The sequence below is a fragment of the Salmo trutta genome, chromosome 23 (assembly GCF_901001165.1).
Source record: "Salmo trutta chromosome 23, fSalTru1.1, whole genome shotgun sequence".
In the NCBI taxonomy this organism is placed as follows: domain Eukaryota; kingdom Metazoa; phylum Chordata; class Actinopteri; order Salmoniformes; family Salmonidae; genus Salmo; species Salmo trutta.
The window spans coordinates 42,392,457-42,414,791 of NC_042979.1; the positions used below are offsets into that span (position 1 = coordinate 42,392,457).

Here is a 22,335-nt window from a genome sequence, read left to right on the forward strand (position 1 = left end):
TTAGTACATTACAGTTCAGTTCAGTACATTACAGTTCAGTACATTACAGTTCAGTACAGTACAGTTCAGTACAGTACAGTTTAGTTCAGTACATTACAGTTCAGTACATTACAGTTCAGTACAGTTCAGTTCAGTACAGTGCAGTACAGTACATTACAGTTCAGTACAGTACAGTTCAGTACAGTACAGTGCAGTACAGTGCATTACAGTACAGTACAGTGCATTACAGTACAGTACAGTGCATTACAGTACAGTACATTACAGTTCAGTACAGTACAGCATAGTAAATTACAGTACATTACAGTACAGTTCATTACATTTCATTACAGTACATTACAGTTCAGTACATTACAGTTCAGTACATTACAGTTCAGTACATTACAGTACAGTACATTACAGTACAGTTCAGTACATTACAGTTCAGTACATTACAGTTCAGTACATTACAGTTCAGTACATTACAGTACATTACAGTTCAGTACATTGCAGCACATTACAGTACATTACAGTACATTACAGTACATTACAGTACATTACAGTTCAGTACATTACAGTTCAGTACATTACAGTACATTACAGTACATTACAGTACATTACAGTTCAGTACATTACAGTACATTACAGTTCAGTACATTACAGTTCAGTACATTACAGTACATTACATTACAGTACATTACAGTTCAGTACATTACAGTACATTACATTACAGTACATTACAGTTCAGTACATTACAGTACATTACAGTTCAGTACATTACAGTTCAGTACATTACAGTACATTACAGTTCAGTACATTACAGTTCAGTACATTACAGTACATTACAGTTCAGTACATTACAGTTCAGTACAGTTCAGTACATTACAGTACATTACATTACAGTACATTACAGTACATTACATTACAGTACATTACAGTTCAGTACATTACAGTTCAGTACATTACAGTACATTACAGTTCAGTACATTACAGTTCAGTACATTACATTACAGTACATTTCATTACAGTACATTACATTACAGTTCATTACATTACATTACATTTCATTACAGTACATTACTGCACAGTTCATTACAGTACATTATGCTCTCACATTCACAATGGCTCTGCGCTTCTTCCCATTGAAGAGTTGAGTGTGTTTGTGTACGTGTTTGAGTGCGTGTGTGTTTGAGTGCATCTGTGTCTGAATGTTTGCTTCTGTTTCTGTGTGTGAATGCATGATGCCATGGCAAAGAGTGGCAAGACAAGCGTAACGTGAGCGATGTGGAAGATCTTGGAAAACCTTCGTCAATAGACATGTAACATGTTTTGTTGGAACACCGTTTGATAAACTCACTGCGGTGGCTCTACCCACGTGTAGCGCTGCGGATGTTAACGTTGTCCATCAACAATAACACGTGTAGCTCTGCAGATGTTAACGTTGTCCATCAACAATAACACGTGTAGCTCTGCGGATGTTAACGTTGTCCATCAACAATACCACGTGTAGCTCTGCGGATGTTAACGTTGTCCGTCAACAATAACACGTGCAGCTCTGCAGATGTTAACGTTGTCCATCAACAATACCACGTGTAGCGCTGCGGATGTTAACGTTGTCCGTCAACAATAACACGTGTAGCTCTGCGGATGTTAACGTTGTCCATCAACAATACCACGTGTAGCTCTGCGGATGTTAACGTTGTCCATCAACAATAACACGTGTAGCTCTGCGGATGTTAATGTTGTCCATCAACAATACCACGTGTAGCTCTGCGGATGTTAACGTTGTCCATCAACAATAACACGTGTAGCTCTGTGGATGTTAACGTTGTCCATCAACAATAACGCGTGTAGCTCTGCAGATGTTAACGTTGTCCATCAACAATACCACGTGTAGCTCTGCGGATGTTAACGTTGTCCATCAACAATAACATGTGTAGCTCTGCAGATGTTAACGTTGTCCATCAACAATACCACGTGTAGCTCTGCGGATGTTAACGTTGTCCATCAACAATAACACGTGTAGCTCTGCGGATGTTAACGTTGTCCATCAACAATACCACGTGTAGCTCTGCGGATGTTAACGTTGTCCATCAACAATACCACGTGTAGCTCTGCGGATGTTAACGTTGTCCATCAACAATAACATGTGTAGCTCTGCAGATGTTAACGTTGTCCATCAACAATACCACGTGTAGCTCTGCGGATGTTAACGTTGTCCATCAACAATAACACGTGTAGCTCTGCAGATGTTAACGTTGTCCATCAACAATAACGCGTGTAGCTCTGCAGATGTTAACGTTGTCCATCAACAATACCACGTGTAGCTCTGCAGATGTGAACGTTGTCATAAACAGAGCTGCTACGTTAGCGATTGTTAGCGATCATCTAATTAAAAGCAGCCGTCATCGTAGATTTTTAGCTGTAGTTTTTTTTTTACACTGTAAAAAAAATCTACAATGTTTCCATATTTGCTCTAACTCCTGTCAGCACTTGTTACATTTATCTTGCTTAGTTCATCAAAACCATCCGTACCACAGTAATTTGTCTGATAAATGTTACAGGGTGCCTACCTGGTTGGAGTGTCAGACCCTAAAAGCCACGCTGGCCAGAAGGGGTTGGTGGACCCTGGCCAGTTTGCCCGTGCCAACCAGTCCATCCAGATGGCATGCCAGAACCTGGTCGACCCGGCCTGCACCCAGTCCCAGGTAGAACACACACACACACACACACGACCGTACGAATGAACACTCATGCATTCATACACTCACCTGCTTACTCAAGGTACATGGATAAACACACGCAAGCACTCACAAATAAACACACACACCTGCAAACTCTCATTCACTCACTGACAACCTCATTGACTTCCTCACTCACACGTCATACCACACAGACCACACATCTAACCAACCTAAACTTGCTCTGCATACTGTTTTCCAAATGTCCACTGTATACAGAGTCAAGGTGAACACAGATGATCAGTGTTTCTGAACAGAAGCCGTGTCTTTTAGCTGTCTACTTCAGACGCCTCCTCTTGTTTCCCAAGGTCCTCTCTGCCGCCACCATCGTCGCCAAGCACACGTCAGCGCTGTGCAACGCCTGTCGCCTGGCCTCCTCCAAAACAGCCAACCCTGTTGCCAAGCGACAGTTTGTCCAGTCTGCTAAGGAGGTGGCCAACAGCACAGCCAATCTGGTCAAGTCCATCAAAGTGAGTAATTACTTTTTGAATTCATATGTACTATGTGCCATTCAATGTACAGTACAGGTTAGGGCTGCAGCAAGGTACATCGTTAATGTGACAGACACTTGCAGGGTGACTCCAACAACAACCCATGCAATGAGAAATACATTTCTGAAATATGTCCCTGACAGTGCTGTTAAATCCATCTTGGAGCAAATTATATCTATCTATCTATATATATATATATATATATATATATTTTATTATTATTATTATATTTTTTTTTTACTGCTGTTTTAGAATGTCATTCCATCACTAATGAATGTAACCCTGTTTGTGCGTTGTCTGTAGGCTCTGGATGGAGCGTTTAACCAGCAGAACAGAGAGAAGTGTAGGGTCGCCACAGGCCCCCTGATAGAAGCTGTGGATAACCTCACCGCCTTCGCCTCCAACCCAGAATTCGCCAGCGTGCCGGCTCAGATCAGTGCTGAGGTACTACAGTTCACTGGCCTTCCCTACTGTCTCTGTGGTTATGCTGTCCGTTCCCTACTGTCTCTGTGGTTACGCTGTCCCTTCCCTACTGTCTCTGTGGTTACGCTGTCCCTTCCCTACTGTCTCTGTGGTTACGCTCTCCCTTCCCTACTGTCTCTGTGGTTACGCTGTCCCTTCCCTACCGTCTCTGTGGTTACGCTGTCCCTTCCCTACCGTCTCTGTGGTTACGCTGTCCCTTCCCTACCGTCTCTGTGGTTACGCTGTCCCTTCCCTACCGTCTCTGTGGTTACGCTGTCCCTTCCCTACTGTCTCTGTGGTTACGCTGTCCCTTCCCTACCGTCTCTGTGGTTACGCTGTCCCTTCCCTACTGTCTCTGTGGTTACGCTGTCCCTTCCCTACTGTCTCTGTGGTTACGCTGTCCCTTCCCTACTGTCTCTGTGGTTACGCTGTCCCTTCCCTACTGTCTCTGTGGTTACGCTGTCCCTTCCCTACTGTCTCTGTGGTTACGCTGTCCCTTCCCTACTGTCTCTGTGGTTACGCTGTCCCTTCCCTATTGTCTCTGTGGTTACGCTGTCCCTTCCCTACTGTCTCTGTGGTTACGCTGTCCCTTCCCTATTGTCTCTGTGGTTACGCTGTCCCTTCCCTATTGTCTCTGTGGTTACGCTGTCCCTTCCCTACTGTCTCTGTGGTTACGCTGTCCCTTCCCTATTGTCTCTGTGGTTACGCTGTCCCTTCCCTACTGTCTCTGTGGTTACGCTGTCCCTTCCCTACTGTCTCTGTGGTTACGCTCTCCCCCTGTACTTTCCTCTTAGTAAGCAAGTAGCCAGAAATGGCCCATTTGGCAGCTTGATGTACACTGCCTACCCCTTAACCCCAATTCTTCACCTTAATGCTGAGGCATTAGGTCCCATTTCTAAGTATTTGGTATGACGACCAGGGATCAAACCCCCAACCTTCCAATCTCAGGGTGGACACTCTAACCACAAGGCTACTGAGCTTGTTGTCCTCCCCGATGAAAATAAAGCCTGATTCAGATGAAGCCTACATGGTGAATGTGACACATCACTTCAACGCCGAGCCAACATTATGAATCTGCCATAAATGGCAAATGTTAATTGATTTTAATACTGATGTCATGAGATACTTCCTTGTCCACTTTTTTGGGTGGAGAGACAACGGATACGGGAACGTCAGATGTTACACAGTCAACCAGAATGTTGTCTATTGTTCCAACCCCCAGGGCCTGGCAGCGATGGAGCCCATCGTGGCTGCAGCTAAGACCATGCTGGAGAGCTCCACAGGTCTGATCCAGACCGCTCGCTCCCTGGCCGTCAACCCCAAAGACCCCCCCAAGTGGTCAGTGCTGGCCGGACACTCCAGGACCGTTTCCGACTCCATCAAGAAACTTATCACCAACATGAGGTAACAGTTAACATGGTCAGTTACCACAGCAGAGATAAATACTGTGTTAACATGAGGTAACAGTTAACATGGTCAGTTACCACAGAAATTCTGGAAACTTTTGAAAAATTCCCAGGTTACTGGCGTAAAGCTAGCCACTGGGTTGGTGTTTAATTGTTAGATATATTCATGCAGCCAGCCATATGAGACATGTCTCTGTGAGAGAGAAAAAAAGTATCTTCGTTCCAAGTTATCAAGGTTAAAAACACAAATCGTTAGGAAGTCTGGTCATTTTGGCTTCTCCAAAACCATTTCTCAAGTACTGTGTGTGTCTATGCGTGTGTACAGAGACAAAGCCCCAGGCCAGAGGGAGTGTGACGAGGCCATCGAGGTGCTGAACAACTGTATTCGGGAGGTGGACCAGGCCTCCCTGGCAGCCATCAGCCAGCAGCTCACCCCAAGAGAGGACATCTCCCAGGAGGTGTGTGTTTCTGTTTGTGTCTTGTCTGGCTGTCTCTCTGTCTGATTCACTGGCTGTCGGTTTGTCAGTGTAATGTTTTGTGTGTGTGTGTGTACACACTCTCATAAGACCAAGAGCATTTACAGTGCCTTCGGAAAGTATTCAGACCACTTGACTTTTTCCACATTTTGTTACGTTACAGCCTTATTCAAAAATGGATATAAAAAAAATACTCAGCAATCCACACACAATATCCCATAAAGACAGTTTTTAAAAAAAAATTTGCAAGTGTATTGAAAATGTAAAAAGACTGATAGCTTATTTACATACTGTAACGCTTTCGTTTGGAGAAGTATCGGAGTCAGACGCAGGACACGGGGATGAGTGCAAACAAAACGTGTTTACTCAAAACCATAATCCAACTTCTCCCACAGCAAAACAACATGGCTGGGAGAAACACCTCCAACAACCACTGACAAAACAGAAATGGAAGCCAGAGGATTAAATAAGGAACATAATCAGGGAATTGAAAACAAGTGTGTATAATTTAAGACAAAACAAAACGAACAGGGAAACAGGTCGGTGGTGACTAGTAAGTCGGTGACGTCGACCACCGAACGCCGCCCGAACAAGGAGAGGGGCCGACTTCGGTGGAAGTCGTGACACATACAATACCAGTCAAAAGTTTGGACACACCTACTCATTCAAGGGTTTTTCTTTATTTTTACTATTTTCTGCAAGCTGTCATCAAGACAAAGGATGGCTACTTTGAAGAATCTCAAAAATACAATATATTTTGATTTGTTTAACACTTTTTTGGTTACTACATGATTCCATATGTGTTATTCCATAGGTTGATGTCTTCACTATTATTCTACAATGTAGAAAATAGTACAAATAAAGAAAAACCCTTGAATGAGTAGGTGTTCTAAAACTTTTGACTGGTACTGTAAGTATTCAGACTCTTTGGTATGAGACACGAAATTGAGCTCAGGTGCATCCTGTTTCCATTGATCATCCTTGAGATGTTTCTACAACTTTGACCTGTGGTAAATTCAATTGATTGGACATGATTTAGAAAAGGCACACACCTGTTTTATATAAGGTCCCACAGTTGACAGTGCATGTCAGAGTAAAAACCAAGCCATGAGGTCGAAGGAATTGCCTGTAGAGCTCCAAGACAGGATTGTATTCGAGGCACAGATATGGGGAAGGGTACCAAAACGTTTCTGCAGCATTGACGGTCCCCAAGAACACAGTGGCCTCCCTCGTTCTTCAATGGAAGAAGTTTGGAACCACCAAGACTCTTCCTAGAGCTGATCGCCCGGCCAAACTGAGCAATCGGTGGAGAAGGGCCTTGGTCAGGGAGGTGACCAAGGACCCGATGGTCACGCTGACAGAGCTTCAGAGTTCTTCTGTGGAGATGGGAGAACCTTCCAGAAGAACAACCATCTCTGCAGCACTCCACCAATCAGGCCTTTATGGTAGAGTGGCCAGATGGTAACCACTCCTTGGTAAAAGGCATATGACAGCCAGCTTGGAGTTTTCCAAAAAGTACCTAAAGACTCTCAGACCATCTTTGGCCTGAATGCCAAGTGTCACATCTGGAGGAAACCTGGCACCATCCCTACGGTGAAGCATGGTGGTGGCAGCTTCATGCTGTGGGGAGGTTTTTCAGTGGCAGGGACTGGGAGACTAGTCAGGATTGAGGCAAAGATTAACAGAGCAAAGTACAGAGAGATCCTTGATGAAAACCTGCTCCAGAGTGCTCAGGACCTCAGACTGGGGTGAAGGTTCACCTTCCAACAGGACAACAACCCTAAGCACACAACCAAGACAACACAGGAGTGGTTTCGGGACAAGTCTCTGAATGTCCTTGAGTGGCCCAGCCAGAGCCTGGACTTGAACCCGATCAAACATCTCTGGAGAGACCTGAAAATAGCTGTGCAGCGACGCTCCCCATCCACCCTGACAGAGCTTGAGAGGATCTGCAGAGAAGAATGGGAGAAACTCCCCAAATACAGGTGTGCCAGCTTGTAGCATCATACCCAAGAAGACTCAAGGCTGTAATCGCTGCCAAAGGTGCTTCAACAAAGTACTGAGTAAAGGGTCTGAACACTTATGTAAATGCCATATTTAATGTTGTAATTTTTGATGAATTTGCTAAAATTTCTAAAAACCTGTCTTTGCTTTGTCATTATGGGGTATTGTGTGTAGATTGATGGGGGGGGGGAGACTATGTAATACATTTTAGAATAAGGCTGTAACCTAACAAAATGTGGAAAAAGTCGAGGGCTCCGAATACTTTCCAAAGGCACTGTAGATGTGTACATGACTAAACTGTACCATACTACACTATACTATACCGTACCATGCCATACTATGCTATACTATACCATACTATACTGTACTATACTGTACCGTACTATACTATACCATACTGTACTATACCATACTGTACTATACTGTACTATACCATACTGTACTATACTGTACCATACTATGCTATGCTATACTATACTGTACTATACCGCACTATACTATACCATACTATACCATACCATAGTATACTATGACATACCATACAATGCCATACTATACCATTAAGCAATAAGGCCCGAGGAGGTGTGGTATACAGTCTGATATACCACGGCTGTCAGCCAATCAGCATTCAGGGCTCGAACCACCCGATTTATAATATACTATACCATATGTAGCTTTTTCCAGTACATCTATGTGTTTGTGTATTTGCTTCTACCGTGTGTGTGTGTGTGTGTGTGTGTGTGTGTGTGTGTGTGTGTTTCAGGCTCTGCATGAGCAGCTGGCAGCTTCGGTCCAGGAGATCAGCAATCTGATAGAGCCAGTGGCCATCGCAGCCCGCTCTGAGGCCTCCCATCTGGGACACAAGGTAAGAGACCCCATCCTCTTGGCCTATTTACATTATCCACATCTGTCTGGCTTTATACCTTACAGTCTAATAAAGGAAATTACATATTTAGTATCCCAATGTGCTAAGCTTTTTTTCTATCATAAAAAGCCTTCAAAGGTTGTATTTATACCGCCATATCTAGTGAATTTGTATATACCCTGCTCAAAAAAATAAAGGGAACACTTAAACAACACAATGTAACTCCAAGTCAATCACACTTCTGTGAAATCAAACTGTCCACTTAGGAAGCAACACTGATTGACAATAAATTTCACATGCTGTTGTGCAAATTGAATAGACAACAGGTGGAAATTATAGGCAATTAGCAAGACACCCCCAATAAAGGAGTGGTTCTGCAGGTGGGGACCACAGACCACTTCTCAGTTCCTATGCTTCCTGGCTGATGTTTTGGTCACTTTTGAATGCTGGCGGTGCTTTCACTCTAGTGGTAGCATGAGACGGAGTCTACAACCCACACAAGTGGCTCAGGTAGTGCAGCTCATCCAGAATGGCACATCAATGCGAGCTGTGGCAAGAAGGTTTGCTGTGTCTGTCAGCGTAGTGTCCAGAGCATGGAGGCGCTACCAGGAGACAGGCCATTACATCAGGAGACGTGGAGGAGGCCGTAGGAGGGCAACAACCCAGCAGCAGGACCGCTACCTCCACCTTTGTGCAAGGAGGAGCAGGAGGAGCACTGCCAGAGCCCTGCAAAATGACCTCCAGCAGGCCACAAATGTGCATGTGTCTGCTCAAACGGTCAGAAACAGACTCCATGAGGGTGGTATGAGGGCCCGACGTCCACAGGTGGGGGTTGTGCTTACAGCCCAACACCGTGCAGGACGTTTGGCATTTGCCAGAGAACACCAAGATTGGCAAATTCGCCACTGGCGCCCTGTGCTCTTCACAGATGAAAGCAGGTTCACACTGAGCACGTGACAGAGTCTGGATACGCCGTGGAGAACGTTCTGCTGCCTGCAACATCCTCCAGCATGACCGGTTTGGCGGTGGGTCAGTCATGGTGTGGGGTGGCATTTCTTTGGGGGGCCGCACAGCCCTCCATGTGCTCGCCAGAGGTAGCCTGACTGCCATTAGGTACCGAGATGAGATCCTCAGACCCCTTGTGAGACCATATGCTGGTGCAGTTGGCCCTGGGTTCCTCCTAATGCAAGACAATGCTAGACCTCATGTGGCTGGAGTGTGTCAGCAGTTCCTGCAAGAGGAAGGCATTGATGCTATGGACTGGCCCGCCCGTTCCCCAGACCTGAATCCAATTGAGCACATCTGGGTCATCATGTCTCGCTCCATCCACCAACTCCACGTTGCACCACAGACTGTCCAGGAGTTGGTGGATGCTTTAGTCCAGGTCTGGGAGGAGATCCCTCAGGAGACCATCTGCCACCTCATCAGGAGCATGCCCAGGCGTTGTAGGGAGGTCATACAGGCACGTGGAGGCCACACACACTACTGAGACTCATTTTGACTTGTTTTAAGGACATTACATCAAAGTTGGATCAGCCTGTAGTGTGGTTTTCCACTTTAATTTTGAGTGTGACTCCAAATCCAGACCTCCATGGGTTGATAAATTGGATTTCCATTGATTATTTTTGTGGGATTTTGTTGTCAGCACATTCAACTACCGTAATTTCCGGACTATTAAGTGCACCTGAATATCAGTTGAACCCACTGAATTTGAAAAAAAATATTATTTTGAACATAAATAAGCCGCACATGTCTATAAGCCGCAGGTGCCTACCGGTACATTGTAACAAATGAACTTTACACAGGCTTTAACGAAACATGGCTTGTAACAAAAATAAATAGGCTTTAACGAAACACGGCTTGTAACAAAAAATAAATAAGCTTTAACGAAACACGGCTTGTAACAACAAATAAAAAATTAGCAGTAAGCTTTAGTTGTCTTTTTGCACTGAGTCAATTCCTCACGCTGCTATTTCCAACGTCTTATCATCGACTCATTAAGACCAAGCTCCCGTGCAGCAGCTCTATTTCCTTTTCCAACAGCCAGATCAATCGCCTTCAACTTGAAAGCTGCATCATATGTATTTCTCCGTGTCTTTGCCATGATGAGGTTGACAAAATGACTACCGTAATCAGAATGCTGAAGTTTGAGAGCGCTCGATTTGATCTAAACAGTAAACAAAAAAGTTGTTTGACCTTAACCCGTTCGGCAATTTCATTGGTCTAATGAAAGCTTCATGCCGCCAAAAAACTGAGCCTGTCACAGAATGTGTTTTTTTTTAGAAAAAATCCATATATTAGCCGCGTCATTGTTTAAGCCGCGAGGTTCAAAGCCTGGGAAAAAAGTTGCGGCTTATAGTCCGGAATTTACGGTATGTAAAGAAAAAAGTATTTAATAAGATTATTTCATTCATTCAGATCTAGGATGTGTTATTTTAGTGTTCCCTTTATTTTTTTGAGCAGTGTACTTTACTTTGGTTCAAAGACTTGGTGCAGCTGGCTGGAGTCTGACAAAAACATACAGCAATGTGATAAAATAGAACATATCTCAACAACAATTGGTCCCCTCTCTCTCTTCCTCGTCTTCAGGTGTCTCAGATGGTGAGCTACTTCGAGCCCCTCATCATGGCAGCCATCGGCACAGCCAGTAAGATTCAGAGCAGCCAACAGCAGATGGCGGTGTTGGACCAGACCAAGACGCTGACAGAGTCAGCCCTGCAGATGCTCTACACAGCCAAGGAGGCCGGAGGAAACCCCAAGGTATGCTTTATGACACTAATAGAAAAATAATCTATTCCAGCTTTAATGTATTTGAAAATATTTGATATTATGTGTTATGTGGTCCTCTGTAGCTCAATTGGTAGAGCATGGCGCTTTCAACGGCAGGATAGTGGGTTCGATTCCTGGGACCACCCGTACGTAAAAGAAAAATATGTATGCACGCATGACTGAGTCGCTTTGGATAAAAGCATCTTCTAAATGACATATCATATAGATTTAACTCCGGTCTAACCAGGGACAGCAGGGCAGCATCCATATCATCAGTGTTAATGGCAGTATTATGGTTTTTAATGCCGTGACATAGCGAGGTACTGTCTAGGTCTATTCCTAATGTAAGTGGCACTTAGTCGAAAACACGACATGGTAACACTCAATAGAAATGTATCTCCCAGTGGCCCAGCTATGATTTGATGTGTACGACATTCCACTGATCTTGTCTGTCTCTCTGTCTGTCTGTCTGTCCAGGCGGCCCACACCCAGGAGGCCCTGGAGGAGTCCGTCCAGATGATGAAGGAGGCGGTGGACGACTTGGGCGCCACCCTGTCGGAGACGGCCAGCGCTGCGGGCGCCCTGGGCGGCATGGTGGACTCCATCACCGCCGCCATCAACAAGATGGAGGAGAGCCCTGCCGGCGAGCCCGATGGCTCCTTTGTGGATTACCAGACTACCATGGTGAAGACTGCCAAAGCCATCGCCGTCACCGTGCAGGAGATGGTGAGGAAGGGTGGAGGGGGAGTTGTGGGGGGGTAGTAAGTTTGTGTAGAACTGTGGGGGTTGTAGTAGTTGTATGTGGTTGTGGGGGGGGTAGTAAGTGGTTGTGGGGGGTAGTACGTTTGTGTAGAACTGTGGGGGTTGTAGTAGTTGTATGTGGTTGTGGGGGGGTAGTAAGTTTGTGTAGAACTACGGGGGTTGTAGTAGTTGGATGTCATCATCAAACCATGAATGACATCCACTTCCTGTGGAATGATAGTTGTGTAATTGTTATATGTCTGGTAGAGAAATCTTGTTTTCCATACAGGACATTCTCTTCCCTCAGGAAAAAATCTAATGGAAGATCATTAGATAAAAGGCTTTGTCTTGTTTTCAGGTGACTAAGTCCAACACCAACCCAGATGACTTGGGAGGTCTGGCCAGCGAGCTAACTAATGAGTTTGGAGAGCTAGCCACCGAGGCCAAATACGCTGCTATCACTGCAGAGAACGACGAGGTATCTGATGACAATTAATATGTATTATATTAATGTGACTAATATGTTTTACCAAGTAGAAATTAATACATATTCGCAATGCCAGTGTGGTAATGCAGTGAAAAAATTCTGTTTTATTCTCCACCCAGTCCTTGGGTTGGGAAAACAGAAATACTACAGAGGAGATTCAATACCGTAGAGATTCTATATGTAGTTTTATGTACAAATAGAAGAGCACTGGTTTCGTTGATGGCTGCTTTATGGAGGAAAGTGTTTTACTTGTAGTGACTGTGATATGTGGTTGTCTCGCCTACCTTTGTTGAAAATGCGCTGACTGACAGTTGGATAAGAGGGTCTGCTTAATAATGACCTTTTTTTTTTTTCAAGACCATTTTTTCCCCCCCCAAAAAAGTACAATACTGAGTGATTCTGCACTGAAAAAGAGCTTTCTAAGAGTCCCGACTCCTCTGTCCTCGTCCAGATTGGTTCCCACATCAAGAAGCAGGTTGGGGAGCTAGGCTTCAACTGTACTGGACTGGTGACTAAAGCCGGCGCTCTGCAGTGTAGTCCCAACGACTCCTTCACCAAGAAGGAGCTGATCGACAGTGCACGCAAGGTCTCCGAGAAGGTGAGCCATAATGCCCTATCTGTATTTCTTCCTACCTACATGAAGCTAGCCCCTGTTTTTTGAAACAGTTTATATTTGTCCTGTCCTCTGTTTATTTAAGTCTACTGTGTTTTATGCTTTATAAACCCCTCCAGACAAGAATTTCCCTCACAGGAACAAAGTTATTTGAATGTGAATTTGAGTTAACATAGGAGAGACCGTTGTAGCCCCTGAGAACCCAAATGAAGCCTGGGTATCTGTCTGTTTTGACTGGTGATGCCTTCAACAACGCTACATTGTGACATTGCCAGGACACATTTTGAAATAGACTGGTCCCTGGGATTGACAATACTCAGATTGGGATTGAAATGTTGTCTGTTTGGTCTGGATCTTAATAAATCACAGTTGGACCATGTCAGAGTTGCAGACATTAAACCTTGGTTGATGCAGCCATATGATATCATATTCATAAAATCTCTTCTCTCCGTCAGGTGTCTCATGTGCTGGCGGCCCTTCAGGCTGGTAACCGTGGCACCCAGGCCTGCATCACAGCGGCCAGTACCGTGTCGGGCATCATCGCCGACCTGGACACCACCATCATGTTCGCCACCGCCGGCACGCTCAACCGTGAGAACTCTGAAACCTTCGCCGACCACAGGTACTGTCCAGTAGCCTGGTGTAATATTTGATGCTGGGGGTTATTAACTATGGTAGCCTGGTGTAATAGTTGATGCTGGGGGTTATTAACTATGGTAGCCTGGTGTAATATTTGATGCTGGGGGTTATTAACTATGGTAGCCTGGTGTAATATTTGATGCTGGGGGTTATTAACTATGGTAGCCTGGTGTAATATTTGATGCTGGGGGTTATTAACTATGGTAGCCTGGTGTAATATTTGATGCTGGGGGTTATTAACTATGGTAGCCTGGTGTAATAGTTGATGCTGGGGTTATTAACTATGGTAGCCTGGTGTAATATTTGATGCTGGGGGTTATTAACTATGGTAGCCTGGTGTAATATTTGATGCTGGGGGTTATTAACTATGGTAGTCTGGTGTAATATTTGATGCTGGGGGTTATTAACTATGGTAGCCTGGTGTAATATTTGATGCTGGGAGTTATTAACTATGGTAGCCTGGTGTAATATTTGATGCTGGGGGTTATTAACTATGGTAGCCTGGTGTAATATTTGATGCTGGGGGTTATTAACTATGGTAGCCTGGTGTAATATTTGATGCTGGGGGTTATTAACTATGGTAGCCTGGTGTAATATTTGATGCTGGGGGTTATTAACTATGGTAGCCTGGTGTAATATTTGATGCTGGGGGTTATTAACTATGGTAGCCTGGTGTAATATTTGATGCTGGGGTTATTAACTATGGTAGCCTGGTGTAATATTTGATGCTGGGGTTATTAACTATGGTAGCCTGGTGTAATATTTGATGCTGGGGGTTATTAACTATGGTAGCCTGGTGTAATATTTGATGCTGGGGGTTATTAACTATGGTAGCCTGGTGTAATATTTGATGCTGGGGGTTATTAACTATGGTAGCCTGGTGTAATATTTGATGCTGGGGGTATTAACTGTTGGGCTTGGGAGGGTAAAGGGAGTTAATCGTCATTTTTAAAGGTCTGTCTTTTCATTATATGTGTGAATATACAAAGTAGAAAGTAGATACTTATTTTATACAATATTTGATAGAACTTTATTTGTGTCAGTTATTTGCGTACTCACCCATAGAACACGTCACCATTATCCAGAACACAATATTAACTATTATACTCTAGGGCCGGGACGATACCAGCATCGCAATATTTTTTCCATTGAATTTTTTTTAACACAAAGCAGATCCAGCTCTTTGGTCCTTTAAAAACCTGCTGTATGTAAAATAGTGTGTTTATAGCTTGGAAAATAAATACATATGACTCTGGATAACAACACAATGATGTTTGTTTCCAACATCAGGACTGTTTTCATAAAGAAGTTACATCCGTTTCATGTTTTGTTTCCTTGCCGCGATACTAAGGAGTATGGCGGTGCTGGTGTCGTCCCACACCTATCATGCACATCACTGCACATAAACGGCTCTAAACACTGATATTACATAAATAACTGTGAATACATATGTCTCATGGTGCCCCTCCCAGAGAGCACATCCTAAAGACAGCCAAGGCGCTGGTGGAGGACACCAAGCTGCTGGTCTCTGGTGCCGGGGCCAGCCAGGAGAGACTGGCCCAGGCTGCCCAGTCCTCCGTCATCACCATCACCAAACTGGCCGACGTGGTAAAACTGGGCGCCGCCAGCCTAGGCGCCGAGGACCCCGAGACACAGGTACGACAGTTAGAAGCATGGTCGTCCCATATTGTTCCCATCCAAAAAGCACTGACATTTTTATTCAGGGTGCCAGTAATATCGCTAGTTAATGTTAGTGTCACTTAAAAAAAGGAGACACTCGCATACATTGGAGTATAAAATTTGATTCAAAAGAAGGCATTTCCCTACACTATTCTTGCTTTGAAACTTCTACTTTTTCATTTCAAAAGCCAATATCTGGGCCTATCGACTTTTGTCAAAGCGGATATGAGTAGTAGGAATAATCGGCTAGTTTTATAGTAAGTAGTCGTTTTGTAGTTGTAGTAAGTAGTCGTTTTGTTGTAGTAGTAGTAGTAGTACTAGTAAGTAGTCGTTTTGTAGTACTAGTAGAAGTATGTAGTCGTTTTGTAGTAGTTTTGTAGTAAGTAGTACTTTTGTAGTAGTAAGTAGTTGTTTTGTAGCAGTAGTAGTAGTCGTTTTATAGTAGTAGTAGTAGTAGTAACAGTATCAAGTAGTAGTAGTTTATTGTAGTAGTTATTTTGTAGTAGTAGTAGTTTATTGTAGTAGTTATTTTGTAGTAGTAGTAGTTTATTGTAGTTGTTTTGTAGTGGTAGTAGTTTTGTAGTAGTAAGACCTTGCAATGTTTCTTATACTAGTGTTTAATCGAGTGCTCTCTCTCTCTCTCTCTCTCTCTGTGTGCCTTCCTCTCTTCACTCTTCCTCTCTTCACTTCAAAAGGCTCTTTTTTCTTCCCATGGGACAGATCTCTGTACAAATGTGGGTACTCTCTTCCCTTTTGTCTGAATATGAACTGACTCAAAATGTCCTTTGTCTGTGCTCTTTGGAGTGGCCATCAGTTATAGTGTATACAATACCACAGACTATAAAGACATCTGTCTGTGGTTGAGATTAGGATGAACAAAGACACACTGGGTGACCCACTGAGGTCCGTTCATTCTGATGTCCAACTTCGGTCCTGGAGAGCTACTGGGTTTTTATTCCAGCCCATTTCGAACACACCTGGGCCTGTATCCACAAAGTGTCTCAGAGTAGGAGTGCTGATCTAGAATCTGTCCATATAATCTTATCCATTATGATCTAGGATCAGGTCCCATCTGTCCATATAATCTTATTTATTATGATCTAGGATCAGGTCCCATCTGTCCATGTAATCATATTCATTATGATCTAGGATCAGGTCCCATCTGTCCATATAATCGTATTCATTATGATCTAGGATCAGGTCCCATCTGTCCATATAATCATATTCATTATGATCTAGGATCAGGTCCCATCTGTCCATATAATCATATTCATTATGATCTAGGATCAGGTCCCATCTGTCCATATAATCATATTCATTATGATCTAGGATCAGGTCCCATCTGTCCATATAATCTTATTCATTATGATCTAGGATCAGGTCCCATCTGTCCATATAATCTTATTCATTATGATCTAGGATCAGGTCCCATCTGTTCATATAATCTTATTCATTATGATCTAGGATCAGGTCCCATCTGTCCATATAATCATATTCATTATGATCTAGGATCAGGTCCCATCTGTCCATATAATCGTATTCATTATGATCTAGGATCAGGTCCCATCTGTCCATATAATCGTATTCATTATGATCTAGGATCAGGTCCCATCTGTCCATATAATCGTATTCATTATGATCTAGGATCAGGTCCCATCTGTCCATATAATCATATTCATTATGATCTAGGATCAGGTCCCATCTGTCCATATAATCATATTTATTATGAGGCAAAACCGATCCTAGATCGGCACTCTTACACTGAGAGACTTTGTGGATACGGGCCAAGATTGAAATAATCAACCAATGATGATCTTCAGGGCTGTATTAACAGCCTGCAGACACAGCAGAGCTTCATGACTAGACTTAAGAGAGAAGGAGCCAAGCAAGATGTTTTGAGTTGATAATACTACTCTCCATGCCCCTCCCTTCAGTAGCTACGTTAGCCACCACATGCCTCAAACCTGCTACAGACGCATTGAGTTGTTAACTGTGGTGGACGTTCATTCTTCAGCTAATGTAATTTAAGGGTTCTCTGCTGAATTGCTGACATGGTTTCTATGCTTAAGCACTAAAAGCCTTAAGAAACCACCGTTGTGCATTAAAGTTTCCAAAAGCATCAGCATTTACGAGCTTCCTGTTTACAAAGTCAGCTAGTCCTGCATTATGCAGACAAAAACCTTTTGTGCGGTCTTTATTCAGTCTGATGGTTTTCAAGGGTGTGTTCTCATCTCTCATATGGCATACGGTTCATTTGAAACGTGTTTTTAACGTTTTTACAGTTTATTTGCTGCCGGGCTCTGACTAACTAGCCACCCTCACTTTGTACAACTTCGATTCGATTGGGTTGGATTGTCTCATATTTGATGGGTTGGATTTGGCTCATTGATTGGTCCATTTTCCGATCTGTCCAATGGTGTTCCATTTTCTTCTAGCTGCTGCTCCCCACTCTGCTTGGCTCCTCCCTAACCATCCTATTGGTAATCATGCCCCACAATGCGTTGGTGAATGCGCTAATTTGAACAACAGGCTGTTTTTGTTCAACCTGCTTATTCCCAGTAATTACTACTTTGTCTGGAGTACTTTTGATTTACAATGTCAGTGGAAATCTAGGAAGAATGGCTCTACGGAGTTCTTTCAATACATTGTCTAGTCTGGTGGTCCCACCTTTATTACTATAGTCATCCAAAATCTGCTTTTATCTGCCGTCTGTTATGGGGACAGTCTTCCCTGTGGCTCAGTTAGTAGAGCATGGTGTTTGCAACGCCAGGGTTGTGGGTTCAATTCCCACAGGGGGGCCAGTACGAAGAGAGGGGGAAAAAAATGAAATGTATGCATTCACTACTGTAAGTCGCTCTGGATAAGAGCGTCTGCTAAATGACTAAAATGTAATGTAATAATGGGATGAATAGACACTGTTATTGGTGTGAATAGACACTGTTATTGGTGTGAATAGACACTGTTATTGGTGTGAATAGACACTGTTATTGGTGTGATTAGACACTGTTATTGGTGTGATTAGACACTGTTATTGGTGTGAATAGACACTGTTATTGGTGTGAATAGACACTGTTATTGGTGTGATTAGACACTGTTATTGGTGTGATTAGACACTGTTATTGGTGTGATTAGACACTGTTATTGGTGTGAATAGACACTGTTATTGGTGTGAATAGACACTGTTATTGGTATGATTAGACACTGTTATTGGTGTGAATAGACACTGTTATTGGTGTGAATAGACACTGTTATTGGTGTGAATAGACACTGTTATTGGTGTGAATAGACACTGTTATTGGTGTGATTAGACACTGTTATTGGTGTGATTAGACACTGTTATTGGTGTGATTAGACACTGTTATTGGTGTGAATAGACACTGTTATTGGTGTGAATAGACACTGTTATTGGTGTGAATAGACACTGTTATTGGTGTGAATAGACACTGTTATTGGTGTGATTAGACACTGTTATTGGTGTGAATAGACACTGTTATTGGTGTGAATAGACACTGTTATTGGTGTGAATAGACACTGTTATTGGTGTGATTAGACACTGTTATTGGTGTGATTAGACACTGTTATTGGTGGGAATAGACACTGTTATTGGTGGGAATAGACACTGTTATTGGTGGAAATAGACACTGTTATTAGTGGGAATAGACACTGTTATTGGTGGGAACACACACTGTTATTGGTATGAATACACACTGTTATTGGTATGAATAGACACTGAGGTTTTTGGTCAGATTCTCTATTACCTGTGAATCTCTTACCATCCCATTCCATCATTCTTCACGAGGGTGTGTGTGTGTGCGCGCGTTTGTTACCAGCCAGTAGATGTCATTGTTTTACCATTGTAAACCTCCAGTCACTTGTTTCCTTCTCTGGTGGGCCCTCTATAGGTGGTCCTGATCAACGCTGTCAAAGACGTTGCCAAGGCTCTGAGTGACCTCATCAGCGCTACCAAGGCCGCTGCAGGCAAGCCTCACGACGACCCTGCCATGCTGCAGCTGAAGAACTCTGCCAAGGTAAAATAGTCCTCTTCTGGGGTTGATCCAGGGGATAAGGCAGCTGCCCTCGGCACATATGCCATCCCTTGCCTGCGTGGGATGGAATCCCGACCTGTACCAGTCTTCACACTATGTTCCATCTATCTGTCTCGTCTTCATTTCTGTCTATCCCTTTCAATAAAACTGGAAAAATGCTTTCAAATATATTTATGAAATAATCCCCAGTTTCTCTGTAGCTCTGGACTGCTGTGATGTCACGAACACGTATTGGGTCTCTAACACCAGTCTCCCTCTTATATACAGTAAACAATGTAAATTAATTTCACTTTTATACTTTATATATATATTTATATATATATATATATATATATATATATATATATATATATATATATATATATATATATATATATATATATATATATATATATAAACACTACCGTTCAAAAGTTTGGGGTCACTTAGAAATTTCCTTGTTTTTGAAAGAAAAGCGCATTTTGTGTCCATTAAAATAACATCAAATTGATCAGAAATACAGTGTAGACATTGTCAATGTTGTAAATGACTATTGTAGCTGGAAACGGCTGATTTTGTTTATTTTTAATGGAATATCTACATAGGCGTCCAGTGGCCCATTATCAGCAACCATCACTCCTGGGTTCCAATGGCACATTGTATTAGCTAATCCAAGTTTATCATTTGAAAAGGCCCATCTTAATCTTTAATTTTTTTGGGCCAGTCTGAGATATTGCTTTTTCTTTGCAACTCTGCCTGGAAGGCCAGCATCCCGGAGTCGCCTCTTCACTGTTGACGTTGAGACTGGTGTTTTGCGGGTACTATTTAATGAAGATGCCAGTTGAGGACTGCTGCTAAGGCTGTGATGTCACTAAATTTGATGTTATTTTAATGGACCAAAAAAATTGCTTTTCTTTCAAAAACAAGGACATTTCTAAGTGACCCCAAACTTTTGAAAAGTAGTGTGTGGGTGTGTGTGCCTGTGTATGTACATACATACATACATACATACATACATACATACATACATACAGTTGAAGTCGGAAGTTTACATACACTTAGGTTGGTGACATTAAAACTCGTTTTTCAACCACTCCACAAATTTCTTGTTAAGACTATAGTTTTGGCAAGTCGGTTAAGACAAAGAAGTAATTTTTCCAACAATTGTTTACAGACAGATTATTTCACTTATCATTCACTGTATCATTCATTGTATCACAGGCTTGCAAGCCGATGAACACCATCCCAACCGTGAACTTTGGGGGGTGGCAGCATCATGTTGTGGGGGTGCTTTGCTGCAGGAGGGACTGGTGCACTTCACAAAATAGATGGCATCATGAGGGAGGAAAATTATGTGGATACATTGAAGCAACATCTCAAGACATCAGTCAGGAAGTTAAAGCTTGATTGCAAATGGGTCTTCCAAATGGACAATGACCCCAAGCATACTTCCAAAGTTGTGGCAAAATGGCTTAAGGACAACAAAGTCAAGGTATTGGAGTGGCCATCACAAAGCCCTGACCTCAATTCTATAGAAAATTTGTCGGCAGAACTGAAAGTGTGTGCGAGCAAGGAGGTCTACAAACCTGACTCAGTTACACCAAAATTCAACAAACTTATTGTGGGAAGCTTGTGGAAGGCTACCTGAAACGTTTGACCCAAGTTAAACAATTTAAAGGCAATAATAATTATAATTTTCCTCCCTCGTCATGCCATCTATTTTGTGAAGTGCACCGGACCCTCCTGCAGCAAAGTACCCCCACAACATGATGCTGCCACCCCCGCGCTTCATGGTTGGGATGGTGTTCTTCGGCTTACAAGCCTCCCCTTTTTCCTCCAAACATAACGATGGTCATTATGGCCAAACAGTTCTATTTTTGTTTCATCAGACCAGAGGACATTTCTCCAAAAAGTACGATCTTTGTCCCAATGTGCAGTTGCAAACCATAGTCTGGCTTTTTTATGCCGGTTTTGGAGCAGTGGCTTCTTCCTTGCTGAGCGGCCTTTCAGGTTATGTCGATATAGGACTCGTTTTACTGTGGATATAGATACTTTTGTACCTGTTTCCTCCAGCATCTTCACAAGGTCTTTTGCTGTTGTTCTGGGATTGATTTGCACTCTTCGCACCAAAGTATGTTCATCTCTAGGAGACAGAACGAGCCTCCTTCCTGAGCGGTATGACGGCTGCGTGGTCCCATGGTGTTTGTACATGCGTACTATTGTTTGTACAGATGAACGTGGTACCTTCAGGCGTTTGAAAAAGGCTCCCAAGGATGAACCAGACTTGTGGAGGTCTACAGTTTTTTTTCTGAGGTCTTGGCTGATTTCTTTTGATTTTCCCATGATGTCAAGCAAAGAGGCACTGAATAAAGGTCAAATAATTTTTTTTAACAATTATTCTACTATGTAGAAAATAGTAAAAATAAAGAAAAACCCTTGAGTGAGTAGGTGTGTCCAAACTTTTGACTGGTACTTTATATATAGAACAAAAATATAAACACAACATGCAACAATTTCAGAGATTTTACTGAGTTACAGTTCATATAAGGAAATCAGTCAATTGAAAAACAATTATTTGGCCCTAATCAATGGATTACACATGATTTGGGCAGGGGCGCCTGGGAAGGCATAGGTCTACCCACTTGGGAGCCAGGCCCAGCCAATCGGAATACATTTTTCCCCACAAGATAACTTAATACAGACAGCAATACTCTTCAGCACCCCCAAATTCTCTAGAACAACGTTGAAGGCAGCTTATGATAGAGAAATGACATCTGTGGCATTGTGACAAAACTGCACATTTTAAAGTGGCCTTTTATTGTCCCCAGCATAAGTTGCACCTGTGTAATGATCATGCTGTTTAATCAGCTTCTTGATATGCCACACCTGTCAGGTGGATGGATTATCTTGGCAACGGAGAAATGCTCACTAACAGGGATGTAAACAAATTTGTGCACAAC

At 43.0% G+C, this 22,335-nt stretch overlaps 1 protein-coding gene across 4 annotated transcripts in view; it reads left to right on the top strand.

The window, feature by feature from the left end:
• tln1 (talin 1) overlaps positions 1-22,335 on the top strand; it is a 146,506-nt gene that overhangs the window by 97,910 nt on the left and 26,261 nt on the right. For all 4 annotated transcript variants that reach the window (XM_029710393.1, XM_029710395.1, XM_029710396.1 and 1 more), the window contains 13 exons: positions 2,541-2,684; positions 3,026-3,187; positions 3,512-3,652; positions 4,893-5,074; positions 5,402-5,534; positions 8,320-8,421; positions 11,011-11,181; positions 11,668-11,916; positions 12,290-12,409; positions 12,870-13,016; positions 13,487-13,653; positions 15,143-15,326; positions 19,253-19,378. In XM_029710393.1, the coding sequence (XP_029566253.1) occupies positions 2,541-2,684; positions 3,026-3,187; positions 3,512-3,652; positions 4,893-5,074; positions 5,402-5,534; positions 8,320-8,421; positions 11,011-11,181; positions 11,668-11,916; positions 12,290-12,409; positions 12,870-13,016; positions 13,487-13,653; positions 15,143-15,326; positions 19,253-19,378 (2,028 nt within the window). The remainder of the gene's footprint in view (positions 1-2,540; positions 2,685-3,025; positions 3,188-3,511; positions 3,653-4,892; positions 5,075-5,401; positions 5,535-8,319; positions 8,422-11,010; positions 11,182-11,667; positions 11,917-12,289; positions 12,410-12,869; positions 13,017-13,486; positions 13,654-15,142; positions 15,327-19,252; positions 19,379-22,335) is intronic.